General features: G+C 39.8%; 1 protein-coding gene across 2 annotated transcripts in view; it reads right to left on the reverse strand.

Annotated features, from left to right (window-relative positions):
* Positions 1–27,809, reverse strand: part of apeh (acylaminoacyl-peptide hydrolase) — an 83,086-nt gene that overhangs the window by 8,770 nt on the left and 46,507 nt on the right. Inside the window, exons 13-22 of one of the 2 annotated variants that reach the window (XM_060931693.1) lie at positions 27,644–27,741; positions 24,721–24,772; positions 24,538–24,626; positions 21,042–21,180; positions 11,011–11,094; positions 10,591–10,671; positions 8,604–8,692; positions 6,979–7,169; positions 6,396–6,498; positions 1,714–1,820 (exon numbers count right to left, since the gene is read on the reverse strand). In XM_060931693.1, the coding sequence (XP_060787676.1) occupies positions 1,714–1,820; positions 6,396–6,498; positions 6,979–7,169; positions 8,604–8,692; positions 10,591–10,671; positions 11,011–11,094; positions 21,042–21,180; positions 24,538–24,626; positions 24,721–24,772; positions 27,644–27,741 (1,033 nt within the window). Of the gene's footprint in view, positions 1–1,713; positions 1,821–2,050; positions 2,322–6,395; positions 6,499–6,978; positions 7,170–8,603; positions 8,693–10,590; positions 10,672–11,010; positions 11,095–21,041; positions 21,181–24,537; positions 24,627–24,720; positions 24,773–27,643; positions 27,742–27,809 lie in introns of those variants that run through there. The other variant, XM_060931694.1, reaches the window with a different exon arrangement.

Here is a 27,809-nt window from a genome sequence, read left to right on the forward strand (position 1 = left end):
TTTCTACTAGCAATTTCTCTTTCCTTCACCTTCAAACCAGCTCTTTTCCCTCTACGATTACTAGCCAACAGCTTAAACCAGGACACACTTAATGTAGATGTCGAATAGAGACCAGAATGGGGCTGTAGTGACTCTTGGATAAAGCTTGAATAATTAAAACTATAGACATATCAGGCATAATTAGATGACCAGACCAAAAAAAAAATAGTCATTTCTTCCAAAAGTGTCCAAAATTAAAACGCTCCACCGTCCAAGAAAGGAAAATTAAATAAAGTTTTAAAAATATAACCTCAAATCAGCTTAAAAAATATATATATAGCTGCAATGAAAAATAAGAAAAAAGCTGAACAGTAGACTGTTCATGCAGCCATAACGGCACTTACAAAGTTAACCAAAAAAACCCAAAACAAAAACAGGAAAACGCAGGTCACCAAAACAACTCAAACTGGACTTTAGATATTTAGCAACCAGCTAACAAACTGCGTTCCTATGTTTATCTTCTGTTACAGGTCACAGACAACAAACAACTCATTTCTAATTTCACAGTACAACCTTTCTTTCCTAACATACTTAGAAAAGACGTTTATGAGATCACGAATATAAGCGCTCTTATTGTATTATATTATATTATCTACCTTTAGCTCCCCTAACTATGCTAAGTGCTAATGACTAGTACACTACAGTTCCAATACCAAACTTTATTTCACATAACAAATAAATTCGCGTTAACGGATATGAAACCGATTTTACATACTGCTCAAGATTTGTAGGCAGAAATCAGCCGCCGACTTAAAACAACAAACAAAAATCCACAACACTCCCACCAAACTAAAACCCTGAGCTAATATTTAACACTAAAGAGAAACTAATTATTACCACGCAGTGCCTCATACCATTAAACAACGCCTTCACATCAACAACCAATAAATCTAAAAGACAAAGAAAATAAAACACAAAAATTAAAAAAAAATTATTGTACGTGTTTAGCAACAACATCAGGCGTTTCCCACAACCCTGCACCAGTCCGACAAGGAAACGCTTTGTTGATAAGAGAAGTCAGAGGAATATCAACACCCAGTTATTAGGTTGTCTGATGTTACATTTTGTAACAAGCACGGAATCAGCACTGTCGCTTTAGAGTTGTTTTTTTCTTGGAAATTCATGAACTGAATGTTCTGTTGTATAGGAATTTGAACATCCAAACAACGCAGCACTTTCCCTTTGTTATTTTTGTAAGATTCCTACAACAATATCCAATGAGCACAGAATCAGATGAACGGAAATGACCCAGATAACTGAGGTTTCACGCGTAACGTCATGCGAGATTAGCCCTGAGGTAAGGCTGCCTTTTTCCGGGGTCCAGAAGCCACGATTTATCGATAGTTTTGTACTTGATAATAAAATAAATAATTTATATTATTTTTCCCCCCTACTTTATTAATTCATTTTGGTCATTACTAATAATGTATATTCATTTTAAAGCATCATAAAAAGGCATTACATACACTTTAAAGGAGCAGGCACTCAAATTGGCTGTTTTGAACAAGACTGTTTAGAAAGGGTGAGAAGGGACCTGTGGTGTTTTATCCTTGTGGTATTTTGAACAAAGCATGTCAAGACATTTCATTAAAACCTCAGAAAACTGTGTCAACTTGTGGGAAAGGTTTATAATGTGTCACTTTTAAATGATCATTCTCAAGAAGGCCATTTTACCTGACAGGTACTTGCAAAGCCTTCAGAGCTTTGTAGTACTCAATGCCCTGCTTATTAGGCACACGCTTATCTTCCGCTCCTAAGGTAAGCAGCACAGGAGTCTTTACCTAAGGAGAGACACAAAAACTAGTCTAAATGCATAACATTTTAGATTTTGTATCAATTGCTACGATCCTAAATTTGGTATAATTGAAGAAAAATTGTACATCCCTTCATTGTATACGTTACATTAACGTACCATTTTTAATTTTACATTCATTATGTGAAAAATGAGTACATCCCATAGAAATTGTAGAATTTTCTTAACATATTAAAACAACCAAACATTTCATTCTCTTTGATACAATGCCTACAGATAAAGGTGATATAATCTAACAAATGACACAAAATTGACATTTTGTAGTCAGTCATTCATAATTAAAAAAAAAAAAATCCATCAAAAAAAACAAAGGACACCCTTATGACCATCACACTTTCATGTCCATAAAATTAGACTCAGGTTTTCCAGATCAGATGTCATTGATTAGAATCTCCTGAAGCTGGAGGTGAAGGTCTGGTGCTCTCTTTGCTATTGAAGTGTGCAGTGTGATCATAAGATCTAAAGAGCTCTGTAAGGACCTCAGAAAAGGGAAAAAATAAATAAATAAAAAGTTGTGGATGCCTATGAATCTGGCAAGGGATTTAAAAAGATCTCTAAATTATTAGAAATAAATCATTCCACTGTAAGGAAAATCATCGATAAGTGGCATAGATTTCAAATAACCGCCAATTTGTCCAGCAAACTCAGCCTAAGAGCAGACCGTTTTATCAATCCATCCATTATCTGTAACCGCTTATCCTGTAATCCTGTGCAGGATTACAGGCAAGCTGGAGCCTATCCCAGCTGACTATGGGCAAGAGGTGGGGTACACCCTGGACAAGTTGCCAGATCATCACAGGGCTGACACATAGAAAAACAACCATTCACACTTAAATTTTTTACTCTTCTCATTGAATACCCCTCCCACTGCCAACCCTTTATCCCAAAACAATAGGACAAAAATTTTTGATGGCCAATTAATTGTCCAAATCAATTGCTGGGTTTCAGTCATGGTGACTTTTCTTAGTGGTTTTACTGGAAGTGAAATAGCTGGTGGTCTAAACGGCTGCCGTAGTGCAAACAACTAGCGATGACGGTATGCTCGTTATCTAGAAGCCACCGCTCGCTTTAGATATATTCAGAAGATTGCTATGTGCAATGGAATCGACCCCTACAGTCTGGGAAAGAAGGATTTGCCATATGATCTCGAAAACTACCCTTCAGTCGAGTTCCCCAACATCTCAAACTATCTGGTGTTGCAGACGTCCTTCTACACCACAAAACAGATGAAAGCGTGGAAGAGTATGGAGGCTTACAACTTTTTTGTAAGTGGCTGGGTAAAGGACCTCGCTATCAAGTCGCTGCCGAATGAATCCTGTATTGTTTTTGCCCGTGTAAGTATGTCTTAAGCTTTTCGTTCACATCTTTACAACGAAGCGCGGCAAGCTGAAGTGTAAACAAACAGTTCGCTTGATTCTCACTTGTGTTGGCTCTTATCTCTCAGCCAAGTTATTCACAAAGATCATCAGAAACCCCTTTAAAGACCTGGATCTTAGTTAAACAAGACTGTGAAGTGATCATGGTGCATTGTAACTGTATGGCTGGGTAAGAATTTTGTTGTGACCTTCATGCATATGGACTTTGTGAGGAGTAAACAAACAGCTGGGGACTTTAGCACTTTCTGACTAAAAAAAGTACCGTAAAATAATGACACAATGCAAGAAAAGTACGTGGAAAACATTAAGGACATAGCTGAGAGAGAGATATACAAACTTTTCATAACATGATCACTGCAAACTCGAGCATGCTTCGACTCTGCTCTCTTCGATTTCAGTGAGAGGTTCAAAAGCCACCTTTCTCAACGTCTTTTTGTGAAATCCCGTGTTCGTTCACCCTTTATTAGTTCACAGGAAACCCTGAAGAAATTATCATCAGTTTCACGGTTTGATCGATTCAAACAACCTAAAACAACCTAAGTGTAAGGAATTTTTTATGCGAGCAATGCACCTTCTCCATACAAACACTGTCAGCTGAGCTTTGGTAGACCACCAGCTAAAGTTCTGAATAAATAATGAGGCGGCTGTGACGTCATGTGAAACCCAGCAATGGAGCAGATTTAAGTTTTTGTGCTTGATAAATTCCTAAGACTGAACAGAATCACCTCAAGTGACCAAAACAGTTCACCACAATAGGTAAGGTCATGTTTTTCCACACATTCCAACACAGTTCTAAAACTGCTTTTTACAACATCTGTTCTTTTTTTTTTTAAAAGTACAATAGTGACATACATACTACAACCCCAATTCCAAAAAAGTTGGGACAAAGTACAAATTGTAAATAAAAACGGAATGCAATAATTTACAAATCTCAAAAACTGATATTGTATTCACAATACAACACAGACAACATATCAAATGTCGAAAGTGAGACATTTTGAAATTTCATGCCAAATATTGGCTCATTTGAAATTTCATGACAGCAACACATCTCAAAAAAGTTGGGACAAGGGCAATAAGAGGCTGGAAAAGTTAAAGGTACAAAAAAGGAACAGCTGGAGGACCAAATTGCAACTCATTAGGTCAATTGGCAATAGGTCATTAACATGACTGGGTATAAAAAGAGCATCTTGGAGTGGCAGCGGCTCTCAGAAGTAAAGATGGGAAGAGGATCACCAATCCCCCTAATTCTGCGCCGACAAATAGTGGAGCAATATCAGAAAGGAGTTCGACAGTGTAAAATTGCAAAGAGTTTGAACATATCATCATCTACAGTGCATAATATCATCAAAAGATTCAGAGAATCTGGAAGAATCTCTGTGCGTAAGGGTCAAGGCCGGAAAACCATACTGGGTGCCCGTGATCTTCGGGCCCTTAGATGGCACTGCATCACATACAGGCATGCTTCTGTATTGGAAATCACAAAATGGGCTCAGGAATATTTCCAGAGAACATTATCTGTGAACACAATTCACCATGCCATCCGCCGTTGCCAGCTAAAACTCTATAGTTCAAAGAAGAAGCCGTATCTAAACATGATCCAGAAGCGCAGACGTCTTCTCCGGGCCAAGGCTCATTTAAAATGGACTGTGACAAAGTGGAAAACTGTTCTGTGGTCAGACGAATCAAAATTTGAAGTTCTTTATGGAAATCAGGGACACCGTGTTATTCGGACTAAAGAGGAGAAGGACGACCCAAGTTGTTATCAGCGCTCAGTTCAGAAGCCTGCATCTCTGATGGTATGGGGTTGCATTAGTGCGTGTGGCATGGGCAGCTTACACATCTGGAAAGACACCATCAATGCTGAAAGGTATATCCAGGTTCTAGAGCAACATATGCTCCCAACCAGACGACGCCTCTTTCAGGGAAGACCTTGCATTTTCCAACATGACAATGCCAAACCACATACTGCATCAATTACAGCATCATGGCTGCATAGAAGAAGGGTCCGGGTACTGAACTGGCCAGCCTGCAGTCCAGATCTTTCACCCATAGAAAACATTTGGCGCATCATAAAACGGAAGATACGACAAAAAAGACCTAAGACAGTTGAGCAACTAGAATCCTACATTAGACAAGAATGGGTTAACATTCCTATCCCTAAACTTGAGCAACTTGTCTCCTCAGTCCCCAGACGTTTACAGACTGTTGTAAAGAGAAAAGGGGATGTCTCACAATGGGAAACATGGCCTTGTGCCAACTTTTTTGAGATGTGTTGCTGTCATGAAATTTAAAATCACCTAATTTTTCTCTTTAAATGATACATTTTCTCAGTTTAAACATTTGATATGTCATCTATGTTCTATTCTGAATAAAATATGGAATTTTGAAACTTCCACATCATTGCATTCCATTTTTATTTACAATTTGTACTTTTTCCCAACTTTTTTGGAATCGGGGATGCACACAGATATTATTGGAGCTGAACTTGTGCTGAAGACAAAAAAGGTCATATGACTTTGGAACAAATACTGCTTAGATTTGTTGAAACTGAACAAAATCAGAGCATGCCAAAATCATTAGAGTGCCAGCAAATACCCTCAGGGTTAAAATAAAGGTTTAACTGCCACTGAAATTTAAAAATTTCAGTTTGCAAAATGGGGTTAAACATTGAACATAACTAAGAACGTAAGAATGATCATCTAGTTCAGTTCAGCAACGCTCAGCATATCTCTGCAGAAAGATACTGTATCAGTCCACATCTGTAGTGTCTGCATATTTTTCAAACATGTCAGAAATGTTAGTTGGGCTACAATTTGAGATTTCTGCTTGGACAGCTGCGTTTTTGTTAACAAACATGATATTTCCTGAAGCATGTGATTTGTTTGTTTAAACTTATGATCATGTTTTATACAAATAAGCTGATAACTTCCTCTGGCTCTGGCAAACATTACAACACAACACTTTTCTGTCTGAGCTCCAGAAACTGAGAGGACACATTTTCTCGCCCAGAAAAAAATTAAGAGACCACTTTTAATGGTGACGGCCATTAAAAGTGGTTTCCACAGCAGTATGTGCCTAGGCAAGTTAATATGGCTGATATTACCTGTACTCAGCCAGTGAAGAATGAAACGGATACAAAATCTCAGAACAAAACCCAAACTGACCTGTGGGACATATTTGATGGGTGACTTGTTTAACATTTGCTCTAGTAGAGTAGAGCTCAGCATGGTGTTAGTGTTGTAATCAAATCCGGCTTCCACCATGCACCTGCAAACAGACACAAAACTTCAGAAGAAGAAGTGAAAAACTGCTTTATATATATATATATATATATATATATATATATATATATATATATATATATATAAAAAAAACCCAGACGTTACACACTAGTGATCACACTACACACAGATTTTTCCTTTCTGAAAGCAGCACTGAGATGCAATGAATAAACAGATTACTGTTTCTCACTGAAAGTACACTAACTTTTTTGCAGTATTAGACAGATCACCTTTTCATCAGCAAATACATTTAAGATTTTTTTTGCCTTTATTTTTAGCCTTAAGAGTTTAAATTGCAAGTTAATAATTGTAAACTATAATGACAGTACTGGTCAGTACTCATGGAACAGATGAGAGTTTGCTATTATAATCAACACCATATGCACTTATTTTATTACAAACCCCTAAAAGACAGAAAAATGCAAAGAGAAAATGAGAGAAAGGCCAGCTGCTGTTCTTCTATTACCAGTCAGGAATGTCAGTACTGCCAATCATGGATGCCAAGTTGATGACTGGATTCAGAGCAACACATGCTTTGTAAAAGTCAGGGTATTGACCAATTAGGTGACAAGCCAAGAATCCTCCGTGGGAGCCCCCGATAACAACAACCCTCTCTCTGTCGAACTCGTTTCGCTTTAAAATGCTCTCAACAACAAACTAGAATGAAACAAGAACAAAAATTGTGAGTTTAGTGGCACTTTTTAGATCACATGATGGCTTACTAATACATACCTCTAGAATCACAGTGCCATTAAAAAATAAATAAATAAATAAATAAATAAATAAAATAAAACATTAAAATGTTAAACATATTAATAAATACTGATAAACATGCTGATAAATAATAATAAATTCCATAGGGTCTGCTCAGAATTCCACACAGTACCATTATTATAATCATTATTATTTGCTCCAACAACAACAACTAGAAAAGCATTCTGAGAGCGCAGACCTCCGCCAAGAATCCTTTAAAAAAATCCGGGATCCAGAAGGCGATTCGGATCACCGCCAAAATTTAATGGTTTGTTACTTGTGCCCAGTCACACCTCTGGAAAAAATTTCAGAGCAATCCGTTCATAACTTTTTCCGTAATGTTGCTAACAGACAAACCAACAAACAAACCAACACTACCGAAAACATAACCTCCTTGGTGGAGGTAATAATAACAACAACAAGCAACAACAACCAGAGCATCAGCAACGCAGTAGCTCACAGGCCGTAGCATGAGAAACCAAACTTGCTTTTAATTAGGTAGGTTGCTCTTCATGAGAACAATAAGAACAATTTGATCTTCAAAACAAAACAATCCAAATTAAAATCCACTGAAAACTCAGGGAAAAGTAGTGATTTTCCTGAAAGGTTGTTAATCGGCCTAATTAGCAACTTGTTAATGGGAAACCACAAAACCAAGGAGTAAAAGTTGTGTGCAGACTGATTAAATCTTCCAAACAAAACAATCAGAATCAAAACCCATTGAAAACTGAGGGAGGAGCAGCAATTTTTGTGAATTGTGGAGGGATGGACAGACAGACGCCAGACTCCGCATGATGGCAATAGCTCACTGTTCTACGGTCGGTGAGCTGCTAATAATAATAAAATAATAATAATAATTATTATTATTATTACTACTACTACTATTATTATTATTATTATTATTATTAGGTCAAGGTCTTTTTATTTGTCATTTCAACCATATACAGTTGGTACAATACACAGTTAAAATGAAACCACATTTCTCCAGGACCATGGTGCTACATTAAACATCAAAGGACCACAAGTCTACATATAACAATATAAAGTGCAAGAGTGCAACACTGCAGGCAGTAAATGACACAATAGACAATAAAAATAAATAAATGGGCAATAAACGACCCAAACAATATAAAGTGCAGAGTTGAATGTGCATATTGAGGTAGTATGGTATATGAAAGGAAATAAATAAATGTAAACTTTGTGCACGAGAGACATTAAACATTGTAAGGCAATAGTGCATTATTGTCCACTGTGCAATGTGAGTGGTGTATATTAATTACATAAAAAATAATAATAATTCTTAGCATCACTGCTCAAAGTATACATTGCGGTCTTCACCTGTACATCTTTGACATCTTGGGTGCCGATATTTCCAGGCAGGGAGAAGACACTGTCCTGACCGTAGCCAAGAGAACCTCTGTAATTAACTGAAAGCAACTTCAATTAGGCACACTCACACTGTGCATGAGCCAGTATTTTATAAACTACATTAAAGAAGATTTTGTTGCCTTTCTGGGTTTATTTGAGTAAAAGTTCACTTAAAATGTTACTAGATTAGAAAACTTTTGGCTAAAACAAAAAATCTGAATTGATGCTTGATCACAAAGTAACATTAGTGTCATTCCACCTGAGTCTAGTGAACAAGAGTGCTCTGAGAGCACAATATCCCCCGCTGACAACTATGCCATAACTCTGGTAAAATGTGACCGAACTGAACGAAATTACAACATACGTATTACTGACATACACAATGCCTTTTGCCAAGTTTTGTCAAATTCCTCCAAAAATTGTGAGAGGAGTTGATTTCAGAAGGTGAGCACCCTTCCCGGGACAGACGGACATCGCCATGACAATCCCCCTTCAGACCTTTTGGCCAGGGGGAAACTTTTTGCCAAATTACATGAAATTCCTCCAAAAATTGTGAGGGAAGTTGATTTCAGAACACAAGCACACCTTGATGAAATTGCCAAAGTACAAGTTTGTTAATTATCAACGGCATAACTCTGGTAAAATTTGCCCAAATTAAACAAAATTTCAATATGCGTATAACTGTCATATAACAAAGCCTTTTGCCAAGTTTGGTGAAATTGCTCCACAAATTGTAAGAGGAGTTGATTTCAGAAGAACATACACCTTTATGAAATTGTCAAAGTACAAGTTATTTAATCAAGGGTCAAAACTCTGGTAAAATTCTCACAAAATTAAATCACAATGTGTGTATTACCATCACATAACAAAGCGTTTTGCCAAGTTTGGTGAAATTCCTCCACAAATTGTGAGAGGAGTTGATGTCAGAAGGCAAGCACACCTTCATGAAATTGTGAAAGTACACAGTTGTTAATCAAGGGCTACAACTCTGGTAAAATGTGACCAAATTGAACAAAATAACAATATGCGTACTAATGACACACAACAATGCTTTTTGCCAAGTTTGGTGAAATTCCTCCACAAGTTGTGAGAGGAGGTGATTTCAGAAGGAAAACATACTCATGAAATTGTTAAATTATAATTTTGTTAATTAAGGGCTGTAACTCTGGTAAAATGTGACCAAATTTAACGAAAATTACAATATGCATATTACGGACATATAACAAAAAATCCTGCCAAGTTTCGTGAAATTCCTCCAAAAACTATGAGAGGAGTTGATTTCAGAAAGTGAGTATCCTTCCTGGGACGGATGGACAGACGGAAATTGCCACGACATAATCCCCCTTTGGGCCTTTCGGCCAGTGGGGGATAAAAAAATAAACCATTGCGGTTTAGCAAACAGAAGCCCTACTATGAATATTGCCTTGTAAACTAACAATGATTTTGGTTTAGATCAAGGCAGGTTCAGGCCATGATGGTGCAGCTGGAATGGTCTTGACCACAATGCCCTTAAAACCAAAGAAATACATAGCTGGTTCCTGGGAATCATCTTTCACAGGATCTCAAGTGGGAGATGCAGACTTCCTCAATCAACAAGATGGCTTGTCCAAGTAAGACAACCAGACAAGTTTCATCTACCATAGACTACATGGGTAAACTTCTGCACAACTACAATAGAAAGTATCCTCACATCATCCATTACTATTGGCTTTGGAGCAGCTTCCAAACCAGAAACTGTTACAAAGCACTATCAGGACAGCCGGGAAAATCACTGGCTGCAGACTCTCATCATGCTCATTATGTAAAGTTCACAGCTTATACATTGCATCATTCAAAACTCAGTGATTCACCTTAAGGTACAATTAGCATCCGCAGACAGAATGCAATGAATAGGGGTGAAGATTAAAAAGAACAGAAGTTTAAAAAAAAAAAAAAAAAGGGTTGCTCAGTAACTTACCATGTAAGACACCAAAACCCATTTGACAGAGAACTGCTGAGCTTAAGAACCACTCTGTCACTATTACAGAGTGAGGTCCACCTGGAGGACAGGACAGACAGGGGGAAGACAGGGGGAAGAGAGAGAGAGAGAGAGAGAGAGAGAGAGAGAGAGAGAAAAAGAAGAAGTTATCTGAACAACAAAAACAGAAATGATGTCCCAAACCCAATCAGACTCCTATGAGATGTTGATTTGGACATCAACATCTCATAGGAGATTCTCATTTGGAGATCTCATTTGGATGTTATTATCGTTGCTGTTTTTCTACCTCAGGCATTTAGAATTTTAAGGTTTTGTTAATATTATAATTAGTAATAAAGCATATAATGACAAATCGTACTCATTTCCAGATTACAGAAATATTTTTTAGAAAGAACTGACCATGTGGCTTGACGACAAGTGGGACTTTTGCTCCCTCGTTTGCGTCTTTTGGTTTCAGTAGAATGGCATCAAAGTCCAGACCGGCTATATTGGATAAGAAATAATCAAAGAAAAAAAAAAAATCACAACTCTCAGATGCATCAGTTTACTTATTTGGAAAAACACACTGACAATAATATATTTTTTTTTTGTATAATTTAAAAAGCCCCAGAAAGCAACTTCTGGGACTGGGGAAAAAAAATCCATAATGTTCTTATAGAACATGCTCTGGTTTACTTGTTTCTTATTTAGGTTTCATTGCAATCAGAACACTGCAGATTCAGATTAATGTACCGTTTTAAAATATACTGCCAGTGGGTGTGTGCAGATTTACAATATAGAGACTGGTCCTGCAACACATCAAGGGTTCCCTGCCACCCACTTTGGAACCCCACCACTTCAGATATAGAACAGGTCACATGCCCTCCACACTGTACTATGCCACTTGGAACAACAAGGAACATATACATGGCTGCTGTTTGTGGGTTGCAGCTCCACGTTTAATACCACCTTACCCAGCATACTGTTTGCCAAGGTGTCTGACCTGGGTGTACAGCACAACATACACCTGTGGATAAAGGGTTTCTTGACAAACCAGCCACAGTCAGTGAGGATGGGCCCCTACTGCTCCTCCACTCTGGTACTTGGCACAGGAGCCCCACGAGGCTGTGTGCTGAGCCTATTCCTCTATTCTCTGTATACTCATGACTGTGTTCCATCTTATAACATCATCATAGTTAAATTTGCAGATGATACGACCGTGGTGGGCCTGATCACCAAAGGCAACGAGTCTGCCTACAGAGAGGAGGTACAGAGGCTGACCGAGTGGTGCACAGAAAATAATCTGACTCTTTACATCAAGAAAACAAGAGTGCTCTGAGAGCACAATATCCCCTGCTGGCAACTGTGCCATAACTCTGGTAAAATGCGACTGAATTGAACGAAATTACAATATGCGTATTGCCAACATATAACAAAGAATCATGTCAAGTTTCATGAAATTCCTCCAAAAATTGTGAGAGGAGTTGATTTCAGAAGGTGAGTACCCTTCCCGGAACGAACGGACAGATAACGCCACGACATAATCCCCCTTTGGGCCTTTCGGCCAGCGGGGGATAATAAAAATTGTGAGGGAAGTTCATTTCAGAAAGCAAGGATACCTTGATGAAATTGCCAAAAGTACAAGTTTGTTAATAATCAAGGGCATAACTATGGTAAAATTTGCCCAAATTAAACGAAATTTCAACATGCGTATAACTGTCATATAACAAAGCCTTTTTGCCAAGTTTGGTGAAATTCCTCCACAAACTGTAAGAGGAGTTGATTTCAGAAGAACGTACACCCTCATGAAATTGTCAAAGTACAAGTTATTTAATTAAGGGTCAAAACTCTGGTAAAAATTTTCACAAACAAAATTAAATCGCAATGTGTATTACCATCATATAACAAGGCTTTTTGCCAAGCTTCGAGAAATTCATCCAAAAATTGTGAGAGGAGTTGATTTCAGAAGGTTAGTACCCTTCCCAGGATGGACGGACGGAAATCACCACGACATAATCCTCCTTCAGGCCTTTCGGCCAGCAGGGGATAACAAAAGAACTCATAATTGACTACAGGAAGAAGTGGGACATACATTCACCACTGTACATCAACGGGGAGAGGGTGTTCAGCTTCAAATTCTTGGGCGCGCACATTACAGAGGACCTCTCATGGACGACAAACACCAAGGCACTGGTTAAGAAGGCACAAAACCAGCTGTACTTCCTGAGAATACGCAGGAAGGTAAAACTGTTGCAACAGCTCTTGAGGTCATTTTACCACTGCTCCATTGAGAGTGTCCTCACACATTGCATCCTGGTGTGGTATGGTAGCAGCTCTGCAGCAGATAAAAAGTCCCTGCAGAGAATTATAAACCCTGCACAGAATATCATAAACCAACAGCTACCTGCCCTAGACGACATCTTAACCTCCCGTTGCCTGCAGAAATCACACAACATACTAAAAGATTCATTTCACCCTGTCCATCACCTGTTTGAAATGCTGCCCTCCAGAAAACATTACAGGTCCGTCAAATCATGCACAAGACTCATGAACAGTTTCTATCCAAAAGCCATGACCGAAATGAACTCTGAACTGAAAGTAAACCCTCAAACACATCACAATTTTAATGTGCAATAATCTATTATTATTTGCAATAATAACTGAGCACTTTTTTTTTAACTGCATATGGTAGCAGTGTGTGCGCGCGCATGTGTGTGTGTGTGTGTGTGTGTGTGTGTGTGTATGGTACAAACTGAATGAATGGAAACATTTACTTATACTTATTTATTTTATTATCCTTTTTTATCCCCCTGGCATATAATGTGGGGGGATATAGCTATCGCTCTGTCCGTCTGTCTGTCCGTCTGTAAACATTTTAATTTCCGGAGAATAACTCAAAAACCATTAGGAATTTTTTCTTTCATGAAACCTCACAGTTACAGTCAAGCCAGAAAGTCTGCACACCCCTTTCACCTTCTCCACGTTTTATTACGTTACAGACTTGTTCTACAAAAGATTGAGTTCATTTTTTGTCACAAAATAGCCCATAATGACAAAGTGAAAGCAGGTCTTTAGACATGTGTTAATTTATTAAAAATCAAAATGTAAAATATCATATGTACACAAGTGTGCACACCCTTTGATATGACACCCAAAAGTGAGCTGAGGTGCATTTTGTTTCCACGGACACTACTTGAGATGTTTCTACAACTTAATTGGAGTCCACCTGTGGTAAAATCAATTGATTGGACATGATTGGGGATTGCCAACACCTGCCTATATAAGGTCCCACAGTTGACAGTGCATGCCAGAGCAAACTCCAAACCATGGGGTCAAAGGAATTATCTGCAGACCTCAGAAACAGGATTGTGTCAAGGCATAGATCTGGAGAAGGGTACAGAAAAATTGCTGCAGCTTTACAGGTCCCAAAGAGCACAGTGGCCACCGTCATTCATAAATGGAAGAAGTTTGGAAGCACCAAGAACCTTCCTAGACCTGGCCGCCCGGCCAAACTGAGCAATCGGGGAAGACGGGCCTTGGCCAGGGAGGTGAGCAGGAATCCGAGGGTTACTCTGACAGAGCTCCAGCGTATCCTTGTGGAGATGGGAGAACCTTTCAGATCAACCATCCAGGCAGCACTCCACAAATCAGGCCTTTATGGTAGAGTGGCCAGATGGAAGCCACTCCTTAGTAAAAGGCACACGATCGCCTGCTTGGAGTTTGCCCAAAGGCACCTAGAGGACTCTCAAACCATGAGAAACAAGATTCTCTGGTCTGATGAAACCAAAATTGAACTTTTTACCAAGCGTCATGTCTGGAGGAAACCAGGCACCGCTCATCACCTGGCTAATGCCATCCCTACAGTGAAGCATGGCGGTGGCAGCATCATGATGTGGGGATGTTTTTCAGCAGCGGGAACGGGGAGACTAGTCCTGATAGAGGGAAAGATGAATGTAGTCAAGTACACCGAAATCTTTGAAGAAAACCTGCTCCAGAGCGCTCTGGACCTCAGACTGGGGCGAAGGTTTACCTTCCAACGTGACAATCACCCCAAGCACACAGCCAAGAGAACAAAGGGAGTGACTTCAGAGAAGCTTCTGAGCCCAGACCTGAATCCAACTGAACATCTGTGGAAGGAGCTGAAAATGGCTGTGTACCGACGCTCCCCATCCAACGTGACGGAGCTTGCAAGGATATGCCAAGAGGAATGGGGAAAAATGTCCAGAAACAAGTGCGCCAAGCTCGTAGCATCTTTCCCAAGACACCTTGAAGCTGTAATTGCTGCCAAAGGTGCGTCAACCAAGTATTAGGCTAAGAGTGTGTACAGATACGTAACCCCTAAATAACCTATTTTTGTCAGTAAAATAAAATTGCATATTTTCTAAAAACCTGCTTTCACTTTGTCATTATGGGCTATTTTGTGTAGAATTTTGTGACAAAAAATGAACTCAATCTATTGTGGAATAAGTCTGTAACGTAATAAAAAGCGGAGAAGGTGAAAGGGGTGTGCAGACTTTCTGGCTTGACTGTAAGTGACTAGAAAAGGTGTGCCTTTTGACATTTTGGGGATTCTGTGATTTGTATTTTTTTCCGTATTTCCATGGCAACCAATTCAACTTAGGAACATTTGGAGTGGGGTTTCATGTGGGGGCCAGGGCGATGTGTCATCTACTGATGACTCGTTAATATTTGAGTCCAGTACTTGAGTGCACTTGAATTTCATCGTATGTTTTCTGTTCAAAGAATCTGATCATGCACTGATTTATATACTTATGGTTTCTTTACTATGCATAAATGTTAATATGGTTTGGTTTATATGCTCATGAGCAAGGACAAAAAATAAAAAAAATAAATTTGTCTCCGGCAAATTTAGATTTATTAACCTGCATCACCTGTGCACATAAAGGGCAGGTAAGCGATGGGTCGGTCCGTGTACATTTTGGTCATTCCGTTTTCATTTCAGGGACAGAAATGAGAAAATGAAAAACGAATGGTGTTTTGATTTTCATTTCAAAATCCAAAAATGAATAATGGAAAAACAAGTTTTGTTTTCCTGCCCAGAAACAGCATATAACAAATTTGAAAATGACAGTTTTATCCTTTGTAAAACAGAAAATACAAGATCAGCTGTGAACTACTGCTCACTTACGGTACGTATCGCCTCCACTCTCACTTGTATCAGAATGCAAACAATCGAAAGAATGAGGTCTGATCAGTGATACCTGTGATGGCGCCAGTGTTTCCGGCTTGCTGTCCGCTGCTGTCAGCGTTGGCCTCTGTTTGTGCGTCTCTTCACCTGCTCATGCTCCTGCTATTTGTTATCGCTGACAATGCATTTGCTCTACGGATATACGATCGCCAAACTCTGCTTGACATCCGATGGTCTACCGAGAGGTTGGCCTTTCATGAATTGGGCAGAAAGACCTTTCATTCCCCTCCATTCCTCTCGGATATACCTGCATACCTCCTGCGCGCTCCTGCACTGCCAAGCCATAAGCGCAAACGCCGTCAGGGAAAGCGCAGCGGTCTCCTGGTAAAACTCAAGATCTATGGCTGGTCACGATCATCGAGAACACCTCATCAGGCTCTGTCCGCACCCAGACCGGATTACTGCTGTTTCCAAACCCGCTGTTGCTTGGAACCTGTGCGGTCATGGCTGCGGCCCGTTGTTGGACCAGTGGACTACCATCCCCGGCTCCTGCGCTCACTCCGACCCCGGAAAGGAGGGATTAACCTCGGTAACATTCGGCCCCTTGGTCGGGCACCCCGGAAGGCATGTGGCTCGATTTCAGCCAAGATTGCCTTGGTCAATGCAAGATCGATTGTCAACAAGACTTTCATATTGAACGACTTTTTTAGAACTCATGGACTGGATCTGCTTTGCGTAACGGAGACGTGGCTGAATGTGGGTGAGTCTGGCCCTTTCACTGAACTACTGCCGCCTGATTGCACGTATTTTAGTTCACCTAGGACTACAGGAAGAGGTGGAGGCGTAGCCTCTGTGTTTAAAAACAGCCTGAAATGTACACAAACATCAGTCCAGAATTTCTCTAGTTTTGAGCTAACGGCATTTGAACTCAAGCACTCTCAGCCAGTTTTTTGTGCTGTGATCTATCGGCCACCGAACTACAATAAGGACTTTATCAGTGACTTTTCCAATTTCCTGTCAGAAATTTTGCCAAAGTATGATCAAGTTCTAATAGTGGGTGACTTTAACATACATGTATGCTGTCCATCAAAGCAAATGGTTAATGGCTTTCTGAACGTTATTGATTCGTTTGGTCTTATACAGTCTGTGACTGAATACACTCAAGTGCACGGTCACACATTAGATTTGGTACTCTCCTGTGGGTTATCGGTGTGCAACGTTAATATGTGCGATGCTGTCTTTTCTGACCATAGGCCTGTATTATTTGATGTCTCCCTCTCTTGTGAAGCTGAGCGTTGTGCCCCCATGCGCTACCGCCGCATTTTAAATTCCACCACTGCTGCTTGGTTCTCGGCGGCTTTTTCTCCTGCCGCTGATAATCTTACAGAACACTCAAGTCCAGATAACCTAATCCACTCATTTAACTCCGCTTGTTTCAACATTCTTGATGCAATAGCTCCAGTCAAAAAACTGCGGCCAAGAAATAAAATAGAGCCCTGGTTAAATGATGTTACTCGCGCGTGCAGACGGGAATGCAGAATAGCTGAACGCAAGTGGAAAAAAGATAAGCTGCAAATTTCTTTTGATATTTTACAAAGCAGCTGGGTCAAATATCAAAAAGAGTTGTCAAAAGTGAGAAAACAAAATATTTCTCTAATGTCATCCAACAGAACAGCAACAATCCACGCACGTTATTCAAAACTATTGACAGTGCCTTAACTGCACCTCAACCTACCGGGAGTGATGCTACTCCCTTAAGATGTGAAGGATTTTTACATTATTTTGTGGAAAAAAATCTCTAATATCAGATCTATTATATCTCCTCCCTTGGCTGATCCGTCCTCCTCTGTTACATGCCACAAGGTGTTTAGTGAATTTGAACCTGTGTCTCTCTCTCTCTCTCCTCCTGGAAACCATTGGGCAGCTGAAATCCACACCTGGGCCCACAGACACTATTCCTCCCCGTCTCATTAAAGAAACTATTGACACTACTGGAGCCAGTATTTTAGCCATAATAAACTCCAGTCTTACATCAGGCATTGTGCCCATGCACTTTAAGCATGCTGTTGTGCAGCCTTTAATTAAGAAGCCAAACCTGGATACCTCAGTCTTCTCTAATTACAGGCCTATATCTAAGCTCCCATTTCTATCTAAACTGTTGGAAAAAATTGTATTTAAACAGCTTCAATCTCATTTAGATGCAAATAATCTTCTAGAGCCTTTTCAATCTGGTTTTAAAGTTCGGCATAGCACAGAGTCAGCACTTCTTAAAGTCTTTAATGATTTGCTGCAAATTACTGATAGTGGTGATTTTGTGATTCTGGTACTCCTTGACCTTACAGCTGCATTTGACACAGTAGATCATAGCATCCTTATTGATCGCTTAGAACAGTGGGTTGGCTTAAAGGGAACAGCCCTGGAATGGTTCAAGTCGTATCTTGTTGACAGAAGTTTTTCTGTCAGCATTGGAGAACACACCTCTTCCTTTGCACCCCTCCCCTATGGGGTCCCCCAGGGGTCAATTCTTGGCCCTATCCTCTTCTCCCTCTACCTTTTGCCATTAGGTTCCATTTTAAAGAAATATAACATCATCTTTCATTGTTATGCTGACGATACCCAGATTTATATGCCACTGAAGCCCACTAACTCTCAGTCAGTTTCTAAGCTCATTGATTGTCTTGAGGACATTAAAGCCTGGATGTCCTTGAATTTTTTAAGTTTAAATGAAAACAAAACTGAGGTTTTACTCTGCAAACCCAGCAACGCCTGCAAAAATAACTTGGACCTTGGCCCTCTGAGTCTTTTTGTCAAAGATTCAGTAAGAAATCTAGGTGTAATTTTTGACTCAGACTTCAAAATGGAGAAACAAATAAATACTGTTGTCAAATCTAATTTCTTCCATTTAAGACTCCTATCAAAGGTCAAACCTTTTTCTATCTCCTAGTAATCTGGAGACTGCTATACATGCTTTTATTACGTCCCGCCTTGATTACTGTAATGCTTTGTATGCTGGTCTTAGCTGCTCTTCCTTGTCAAGGCTCCAACTAGTTCAGAACGCTGCGGCACGGTTCCTGACCAGAACACGCAAGCGTGAGCACATCACACCTGTTCTGAAGGCTCTCCAGTGGCTCCCTGTGCGTTTCAGGATACATTTTAAAATTCTGTTGTTTGTTTTTAAGTCTCTGAAACATTTAGCCCCATCCTACATAGCAGACCTCCTTCATCATCATACACCCTTGAGATCACTGAGGTCTTCTGACCAACTACTGCTAACTGTCCCACCCTCTAGACTAAAGAGTAGGGGGGATTGTGCTTTTGCAGTTATAGGCCCCAAACTATGGAATGAACTCCCACTGCATGTAAGGCTTGCCCCCTCAGTGCCCATCTTCAAGTCCTGCCTGAAAACACACTTTTTCTCCCTGGCGTTTGACTCTCTATGAGTGGTGTGATGTTATGTGACTTGGTATAGTGAAGATCCATGTCTGTTGTCCATGATTTGCTTTTAGGGTCTATGTGTGATCTTATGTCTCTGTCCTTTATCTGCTTTTAGGTCTTATATATGATTATGTATATTCACTTCATTCTTACTTATTTTTTTATTTATCTATTTAATTACTCTTATCTTAGATGGACTGTACAGCACTTTGGTCAACTGTTGTTGTTTTTAAAGGGCTTTATAATAAACCTGAACTTGAACTTGAAAGAATAGGACACTTATTATGAATGTTGACTTCAACAAATAATTAACCCTGAAACAAGTAAGTAAAGAGCAGTGTTCTCCCCAGGAATTTCAAATAGCATCCTGGTAAACTGTCATTTTGAAATAGCATTTTGCTTCTTGAAATAGTGTCAAAATCCACCCTATTTGTATGTTTCATAAATACATTCAGTCAGTAAACAAGAAGTCGATGTGCGACAGACCTGAAAACAGTATACACGGTATAGAACCCCAAGTTGAAGTTTGGTACCAAATGGCTATGATTTGTGGTTGCTGAGAAAAAGGGTGTTTCAGACAGATGGACAGAGGTAAACCAGTATAACCCCCCCCTCAGAGCAGGGGTATAATAATAATAAAAATAGCCTTTTTTTCATTTTCTGAAGCCAGAACTGTCCACATGGACATGTCCCATCTACAACTAAATTGCCCAGAGGTTATGGCTGTAGCTCACATAGCCTTGGGAGAAATTAACTTTCTGCTCATTAGTGATGACTGAATATTCTATGAGATAACAGGAACTGCAACAGCTGCATTAATTAATAAAAAACTGTTAAGCAAGTTTCATCTGAAATACGCGACCAAGTTTTTCTGCACTCATGTCCTCCTCCCTGAGGGACATTTTTTTTTGTTTCAGGAAATGACAAACTGCTCCAAGCTTTTTCAGCTAGCAGTTCAGCCAGCCAGGTGTTTGAATAATAGGAACGTTGATGGCTGTGCACATGGGCTGACCACAGCTGCCAGTTTCAAAAAATGGGGGTGGCGGCTATTTTGGGGTTTTGCTTTCTTATGACTTTATTTTCCGTTTTACCAAGGAGAAAAGGAAAGTCTTTTTTTAAAATTTGTATATGCAGTGGCTGAACAGGACGACAAAATATGACTTGTTTTTTGCGATTCATTTTTGGATTTTGAACTGAAAATCAAATCAAAACACCATTTGTTTTTCTTTTTCTCACTTCTGTTTCTGAAATGAAAATAGAATTACCAAAATGTACATGGACCCCAATATCTTCAAATCATGTAATTATTTCAAAATTGTGAAGTCGTTACTTTTGTTTCGATTTTAGTTACTGTATTTTGTAAGATTATTTTCTTCCTTTATGTGAACCAGCTGCCAGGAGTAATAAAATATTAACTCATGATGTAAAATAGTGTGAAAGACATTTTACACCTCTAATTGCTTCATCCATCACCATGGCCTCTATATGGTCTAGGCTTCCAGGCTCCTACTGTGACATGAAACTTTTACAGGGGGCGACACTATAAGGCTTGCCTCTCCAGGAACCCTTCTCCTGCTACCTGGGTGTCACCATGTCCATTCCCCGGTTCTACAGGTTTAACATTGATCCCAGTGGCATGTGTGTGTCGCTCATTTTTAAGCACCATTTCAGAAGAAGGAGGAAATCCACAAAAGGTTATTCAGGTTAGAGTCACTATCCTAGTGGCTAATCTTTGTTCACAGAAGTCACACATGCATATGTAACCAGTGTTTCATTGGATGCTGTTATGTGGGTTGCTGTCCACATGCAAGCCTCTGTAAAGCAGCCTGTATTCATAAGTATGTTTAAAAAGTTAATGGAGACTCACGGTATTGTTTGTTGTCCTCCTCTGGAGGTGGGCTGAAATTAACAACCTGCCAGTCAATTTCCTGCTGCATTTGAGCATCCTCTAGCGTCACCCACGACACTTCTTCTTCTGAACCACTTGCTGGTAGAAAGCCCACCCTCTAGAGATAGGAAACCATTCCATCAGTATGTCTTTTTTTTTTTTTTTGGTTTGGAAAAGAACCACACACACACACACACACACACACACACACACACACACACACACAAAACAGAAATATAACAATCGTGTCCTAATTCAAATATGAAATTAGTGCTGAACAGCTACAGTGTTGCTTGAAAGTTTGTGAACCCTTTAGAATTTTCTATATTTCTGCATAAATATGACCTAAAACAACATCAGATTTTCACACAAGTCCTAAAGGTAGATAAAGAGAACCCAGTTAAACAAATGAGACAAAAATATTATACTTGGTCATTTATTTATTGAGGAAAATGATTCAATATTACATATCTGTGAATGGCAAAAGTATGTGAACCTTTGCTTTCAGTATCTGGTGTGACCCCCTTGTGCAGCAAGAACTGCAGCTAAACGTTTCTGGTAACTGTTGATCAGTCCTGCACACCGGCTTGGAGGAATTTTAGCCCATTCCTCCGTACAGAACAGCTTAAACTCTGGGATGTTGGTGGGTTTCCTCACATGAACTGCTCGCTTCAGGTCCTTCCACATTTCGATTGGATTAAGGTCAGGACTTTGACTTGGCCATTCCAAAACATTAACTTTACTCTTCTTTAACCATTCTTTGGTAGAATGACTTGTGTGCTTAGGGTCATTGTCTTGTTGCATGACCCACCTTCTCTTAAGATTCAGTTCATGGACAGACGTCCTGACATTTTCCTTTAGAATTTGCTGGTATAATTCAGAATTCATTGTTCCATCAATGATGGCAAGCCGTCCTGGCCCAGATGCAGCAAAACAGGCCCAAACCATGATACTGCCACCACCATGTTTCACAGATGGGATAAGGTTCTTATGCTGGAATGCAGTGTTTTCCTTTCTCCAAACATAACGCTTCTCATTTAAACCAAAAAAAAGTTCTATTTTGGTCTCATCCATCCACAAAACATTTTTCCAATAGCCTTCTGGCTTGTCCACGTGATCTTTAGCAAACTGCAGACAAGCAGCAATGTTCTTTTTGGAGAGCAGTGGCTTTCTCCTTGCAACCCTGCCATGCACACCATTGTTGTTCAGTGTTCTCCTGATGGTGGACTCATGAACATTAGCCAATGTGAGAGAGGCCTTCAGTTGCTTAGAAGTTACCCTGGGGTCCTTTGTGACCTCGCTGACTATTACACGCCTTGCGCTTGGAGTGATCTTTGTTGGTCGACCACTCCTGGGGAGGGTAACAATGGTCTTGAATTTCCTCCATTTGTACACAGTCAGTCTGACTGTGGATTGGTGGAGTCCAAATTCTTTAGAGATGGTTTTGTAACCTTTTCCAGCCTGATGAGCATCAACAATGCTTTTTCTGAGATCCTCAGAAATCTCCTTTGTTCATGTGTACATGAAAACATGTAAACGTGTTGTGAAGATCAGACTTCGATAGATTCCTGTTCTTTAAATAAAAAACAGGGTGCCCACTCGCACCTGATTGTCATCCCATTGATTGAAAACACCTGACTCTAATTTCACCTTCAAATTAACTGCTAATCCCGGAGGTTCACATACTTTTGCCACTCACGGATATGTAATATTGGATCATTTTCCTCAATAAATAAATGACCAAGTATAATATTTTTGTCTCATTTGTTTAACTGGATTCTCTTTATCTACTTTTAGGACTTGTGTGAAAATCTGATGTTTCAGGTCATATTTATGCAGAAATATAGACAATTCTAAAGGGTTCACTAACTTTCAAGCACCACTGTATAGAGCATATATTGTACAACCAAATATTCAATGTGTATAAATTTATTATCTTGTTACTGCAGCCACATTAACACTCCGCTCCATTCAAAAGCCTATGAAGGCATGATCTTTGGGTAGCATTTGAGTGATAAAAGTTATCCTAATTGAAAGACAGCATGAGAGAGTTTTCTTCGGTTCCTTATTTTAGCCATATTTAAAACACAGCATGTATCTTTAGTAAAGGTAATACCAAGTAAAAGGTTGAAAAATATTGCATTTGGGTACAGCTGTTATAGGTAAATGTATATTTTATTCTTAAATACAGAATTTCAGTTATTCCAGAGAATGGCACAAGGTTCTGTGTTGTATATTCTGAGATGCTTTTCTTACCACTAAAGAGTGGTTATTTAAGTTACCATAGCTTTCTTGTCAGCCTGAACAAGTCCGGACATTCTCTTGAAGAAGCCTTTATTTGTCACATGCACACTCAAACACAGTGAAATTCACTCTCTGCATTTAACCCATCTGAAGTAGTGAACACATGAAAGCGCACACACATGTGAGCAATGAGCACACACACATACTCGGAGCAGTGCGCAGCTACTACAGTGGGAGCAGTTGGGGGTTAGGTGCCTTACTCAAGGGTACTTCAGCCCAAGGCCACCCCATGTTAAACTAACCGCATCTCTTTGAACTGTGGGGGAAACCGGAACACCCGAAGGAAACACACGCAGACATGGGGAGAACATGGAAACTCCACACAGAAAGGCCCACGTCGGCCACTGGACTCGAACCCAGAACCTTCTTGCTGTGAGGCAACAGTGCTAAATCAACACCACCACCGTGCCACTTCTGATCTCTCCCTCATCAACATGGCAGTTTCTGCATGCAGACCTGCTGCTCACTGGACTCCCCACCTTCGAGTTATGAAATTTTAAAGGCTGGCTGGAGCCAGGGCTCGTGTAAAAGTTTGTCAGGGGCTTCAAGGCAAATAGCAGGTTGAGCCACGGTGGTACTGAGCCATGGCTGGGCTGGTTTGAAATGTCTTGGGGAGACGGAGGTGCCTGTAAAGTTTGGTGGGGCTGGGACCGTTTAGTGGCCGAGTTATGAATTTTTAAAAGGATAACACGAGCCCTGGCTTGAGCCAAAGTTTTTTGGGGGCTCCGGGGCAAATAACGGGCCAAGCCACACCTGGGCTGGTTCAAAAGGGCTCAGGGAGAGGGACATGCCTGTAAATTTTGCCCGGGCTAGGACCATGAATTATTAATTTTTAAAAGTCGTGCGTGCAGATGCCCCTGTTTCACAAGCCGTGTTACGACAATGCATTCATCCAGTGTAACATCTGGAATAAAATTAGTAGTAGATTAGACCCATATCTTTACAATTTTTCATGGGCCATCTGGTTTGATGCTTTTGAAATACAGATGGACAGATGTGAAAATTACCAGTAAACGTCCGCCAGTCCGGCCTTATTTCCCACACTGCACGTATTCATAGTCTACAAATAGAAAAAGTCTGTGCTGTTTTAAATTTACTGCTTGCTTCCTGCAACCTAGTTGACAGAGTTTTACCCCCTAAATTTTTCTTCTGCTTCTTCCCCCCCCCTTACCAGACTTGGAGGACAGTTTGGAGATGAGCAGCTAACCACCATCATATTCTTCTGGATAGTCAGCAGGCGCCAACTTCCCATGTCTGACTCTAAGACAAAAAAAAAAAAAAAAGACAGCAACGACAACAATGACACAATCATGGGGTAAAGTAAGGATAAAATAATAACAAATGATGCACTCACTAGAGGTGAGAGATGTAACTTGGCCTGTGGAAATATCAACCACTAGAATGTCCTGAAAAACACATGAATACCACAAGTTAGTATAAATATGGAGGTGATTATAGGAAATTGCACGTGCTCACTGGTAGTGAAATTCAGACCATTTCTCGATAATCACCTTGAGCAACTTAGCAAAATGGCAGCCAATCGTTTTGTCACCGTAAGGGAGAAAAAATTAAAAATTATGAAAGGAAATGCTGTTCCTGAAAATACTAAAGATGCTACAAAGTTTGGGCTGAAACTATTCAAAGGTAAGGTGGAATTGTGATTTATTTCAAAACAAAAGTATTTTATGTGAGTCAGCATAGATAAGCAACAAGTCTGTGCATGCCTTTACTACATTTGCATGCCGCTTTTGAAGTTTGAAAAAAATTTTTTTTAAATAAATCACCTGTGCATTTATACAAAAACAATTATCCACCTCAGGCTCAGTGAATAACAATCTTGTCTTCAACTCGGTTATTATTCACTGATCTTCACTTCACCTTCAGCGAATAATTAATTAGAATTAAAATTGAAGCTAAAAGGAAAGCACTACCTACCGTATTTATAATCTTATACAAATAAGAGTTAGAGAGATTCTTGGGCTTTGAGTGAATATAAAATTGGGATGATTTTATTGGTTCACGCAGGCAGCTCAAATAAAATTTTTCTGGCACAGCCGACAGGACCAGGAAAGATTTTCTGCAGTTGGACATTTTTTCTTATCAGATTCAAGCCACACTCATGCAATTCTCCTCATCACAGATTTGTGAGGAAAAACTACACAGACGGAAACCAGCATAAAAAGCAGTCAAGGAAAGACCACAGACCAGGCTTGTAGTACTCGACTCCAGGACTCGGACTTAAGTCCGACTCATGCCCTAATTTTAAGGACTCATGACTTGACTTGGACTTGAGCACTGATGACTCGAACTTGGACTCGTGCATTAACTGCATTAGGCAGTCCCCCCAAGATTTCGCGGGCCTTTTTTGTGATTGTTGCGGGCTAAAATGTCTGATGTTGTGGGGGGTTTCCAAAAAATTGAGATGAAAGTTGCAGTGTTTTTTAGGTTTTTGTTGCAATTACATTGCGGGAGGAAGTGAAAGTTGCGAGAAATTGTTGCGATTTTCTCTTTTTGTGATTAAAATTGAGTGATATGTTAAATATTAAGTTATTACTGAAAAATTATTGATTAAAAAAAAAACAAAAAGACACTGAGAAATGGTCCTATAAACAATGTTACCAATATAAAAGATTACCAGGACTACAAAAATGCAGAAAAATAGGCTTTACTTATCTAAATGCACCTGTTGGTTCAAAAGTTAAAGTGCAGAGAACCTCACAGCACAACATGAAGTTACCTTAAAATATAATATAAATGCCTCAGCCTTCATGTAAGAAAAAAAAAAAAACTATTAATACTAGTACTGTGTGCAGGCAGTCTCTCCTGAAGACTAAATTAAACAATAATTATAAACTAATAAAATAAATGGCTCAGGCTTCATAGAAGAAAATAAAAACAATTTGAACAGAATCTCACAGTATGATGCTGAAGCTGCCTAAACAATGGAAAATAAAATACCATTTTGGCAAAAATGTTGGCATCCATTAATTTCTTGTATTAAGTAAAAAAATAATGTAATGTGCACACAGTCCTTCACTGTAAACATAACACACTTTCAGTAACAGAATTTAAGCCTATATAAACACTGACTCGCACATGCTGCTTCTCTTGAATGTATACACGGAATTAAGGCGGAAGGTAGTTTGTCGACGTCACCTCAAGACGACGCCAACGATTGGTCAAATTTGCGGGAAAGTTGCTGTGATTGGATATAATTGCAACACCGCCCTGAATTTGCGGGGATTGGTTGAATTTGCACTGAAGTTGCAAATCGCAACATCGCAAAATCCTGGAGGGTCTGACTAGGACTCGTAAATTGGAGACGAGGACTCAGATTTTTTTTCTTTATTTTTTGTAACATGCCACGATAATTTGGCACAAGATATTTATATCTACACTAATTTTGTACTAATTTCATGCAAGAGTGTCACACCTGCACGCCTTGACGTGTGCATCAGATAGACTCCTGGGCATGCTCTGGACAGTGCACGCGCCAAGCGGACTCTCGCATGCGCTTTGTAAATGACTCGCACCTGCACAGGATTAAGGCGCAATCAACGAGCCTATATAAAAACTGTGAAAATGCACTTACTTTGCGAAGTATTGAGTTGCACTGCTGACATATTACTGAGCCTTATTTCCTTGCTTGGTTTCCTGATCCCTGATTTCCTGTTTCTTGTGTTTGATTCTGCAGAGTCTACGATAGCCTGTTTGTGCCTCGCTCGACCTATTGCCCGTTTCACAATTCTGCCTGCCGTTCTGGATTGGTAACCTGTCTTCACTTGTCTTAAGAAACGCACCTTCTGCACTTGCATCCGTCTCCCAACCATCTCTGACAGAATACTTCGCACTCCCTGACAAAGAGGATGCACATTCACCTGTTCATACGCCATGTTCAGGAACAAACTAATGTTAATGGCGCTAAAACAGCCACTGTCAAATGGTGCAGTTGGAGTCTTGTTCTCGGATTCGACTCGGATCAGCAGTGGACTCGACTCTAAATTTTTTTGAATGACTTGGACTTGAACACTGGGAACTCGAGACTGGACTTGAATTTGAGGTTTAGTGACTTGACTACAACGCTGCCACAGAGGTGCATATGATGTGTACCTGTACATATACAGACTGCATACAATACAAAAAGATGTTGGATTTGATCACTTGTAATGTGCACATGGAGAACTCGTGTTTAAAAATCAGATTTCAGAAATTGATCAGATTTGCCCTGCTGTGTAAACAAGAAAAGATGGGGAGAGTCCCTTGGTAATCACTTGTACCTCACGGCTTCTCTGAGGAGATGATAGGAGAACTCTTTGGCTGTCAGCTGACCAGCACTGATGAGGCAGCATGGAGCTGTAGATACCAGTAAAGCCATCTGTATACAAAATTATACATGGAAGAAAAAACTTAAATAAATAAAATATTTCATAATATTGTAAATTA

This window comes from Neoarius graeffei, chromosome 10, assembly GCF_027579695.1.
Source record: "Neoarius graeffei isolate fNeoGra1 chromosome 10, fNeoGra1.pri, whole genome shotgun sequence".
In the NCBI taxonomy this organism is placed as follows: Eukaryota; Metazoa; Chordata; class Actinopteri; order Siluriformes; family Ariidae; genus Neoarius; species Neoarius graeffei.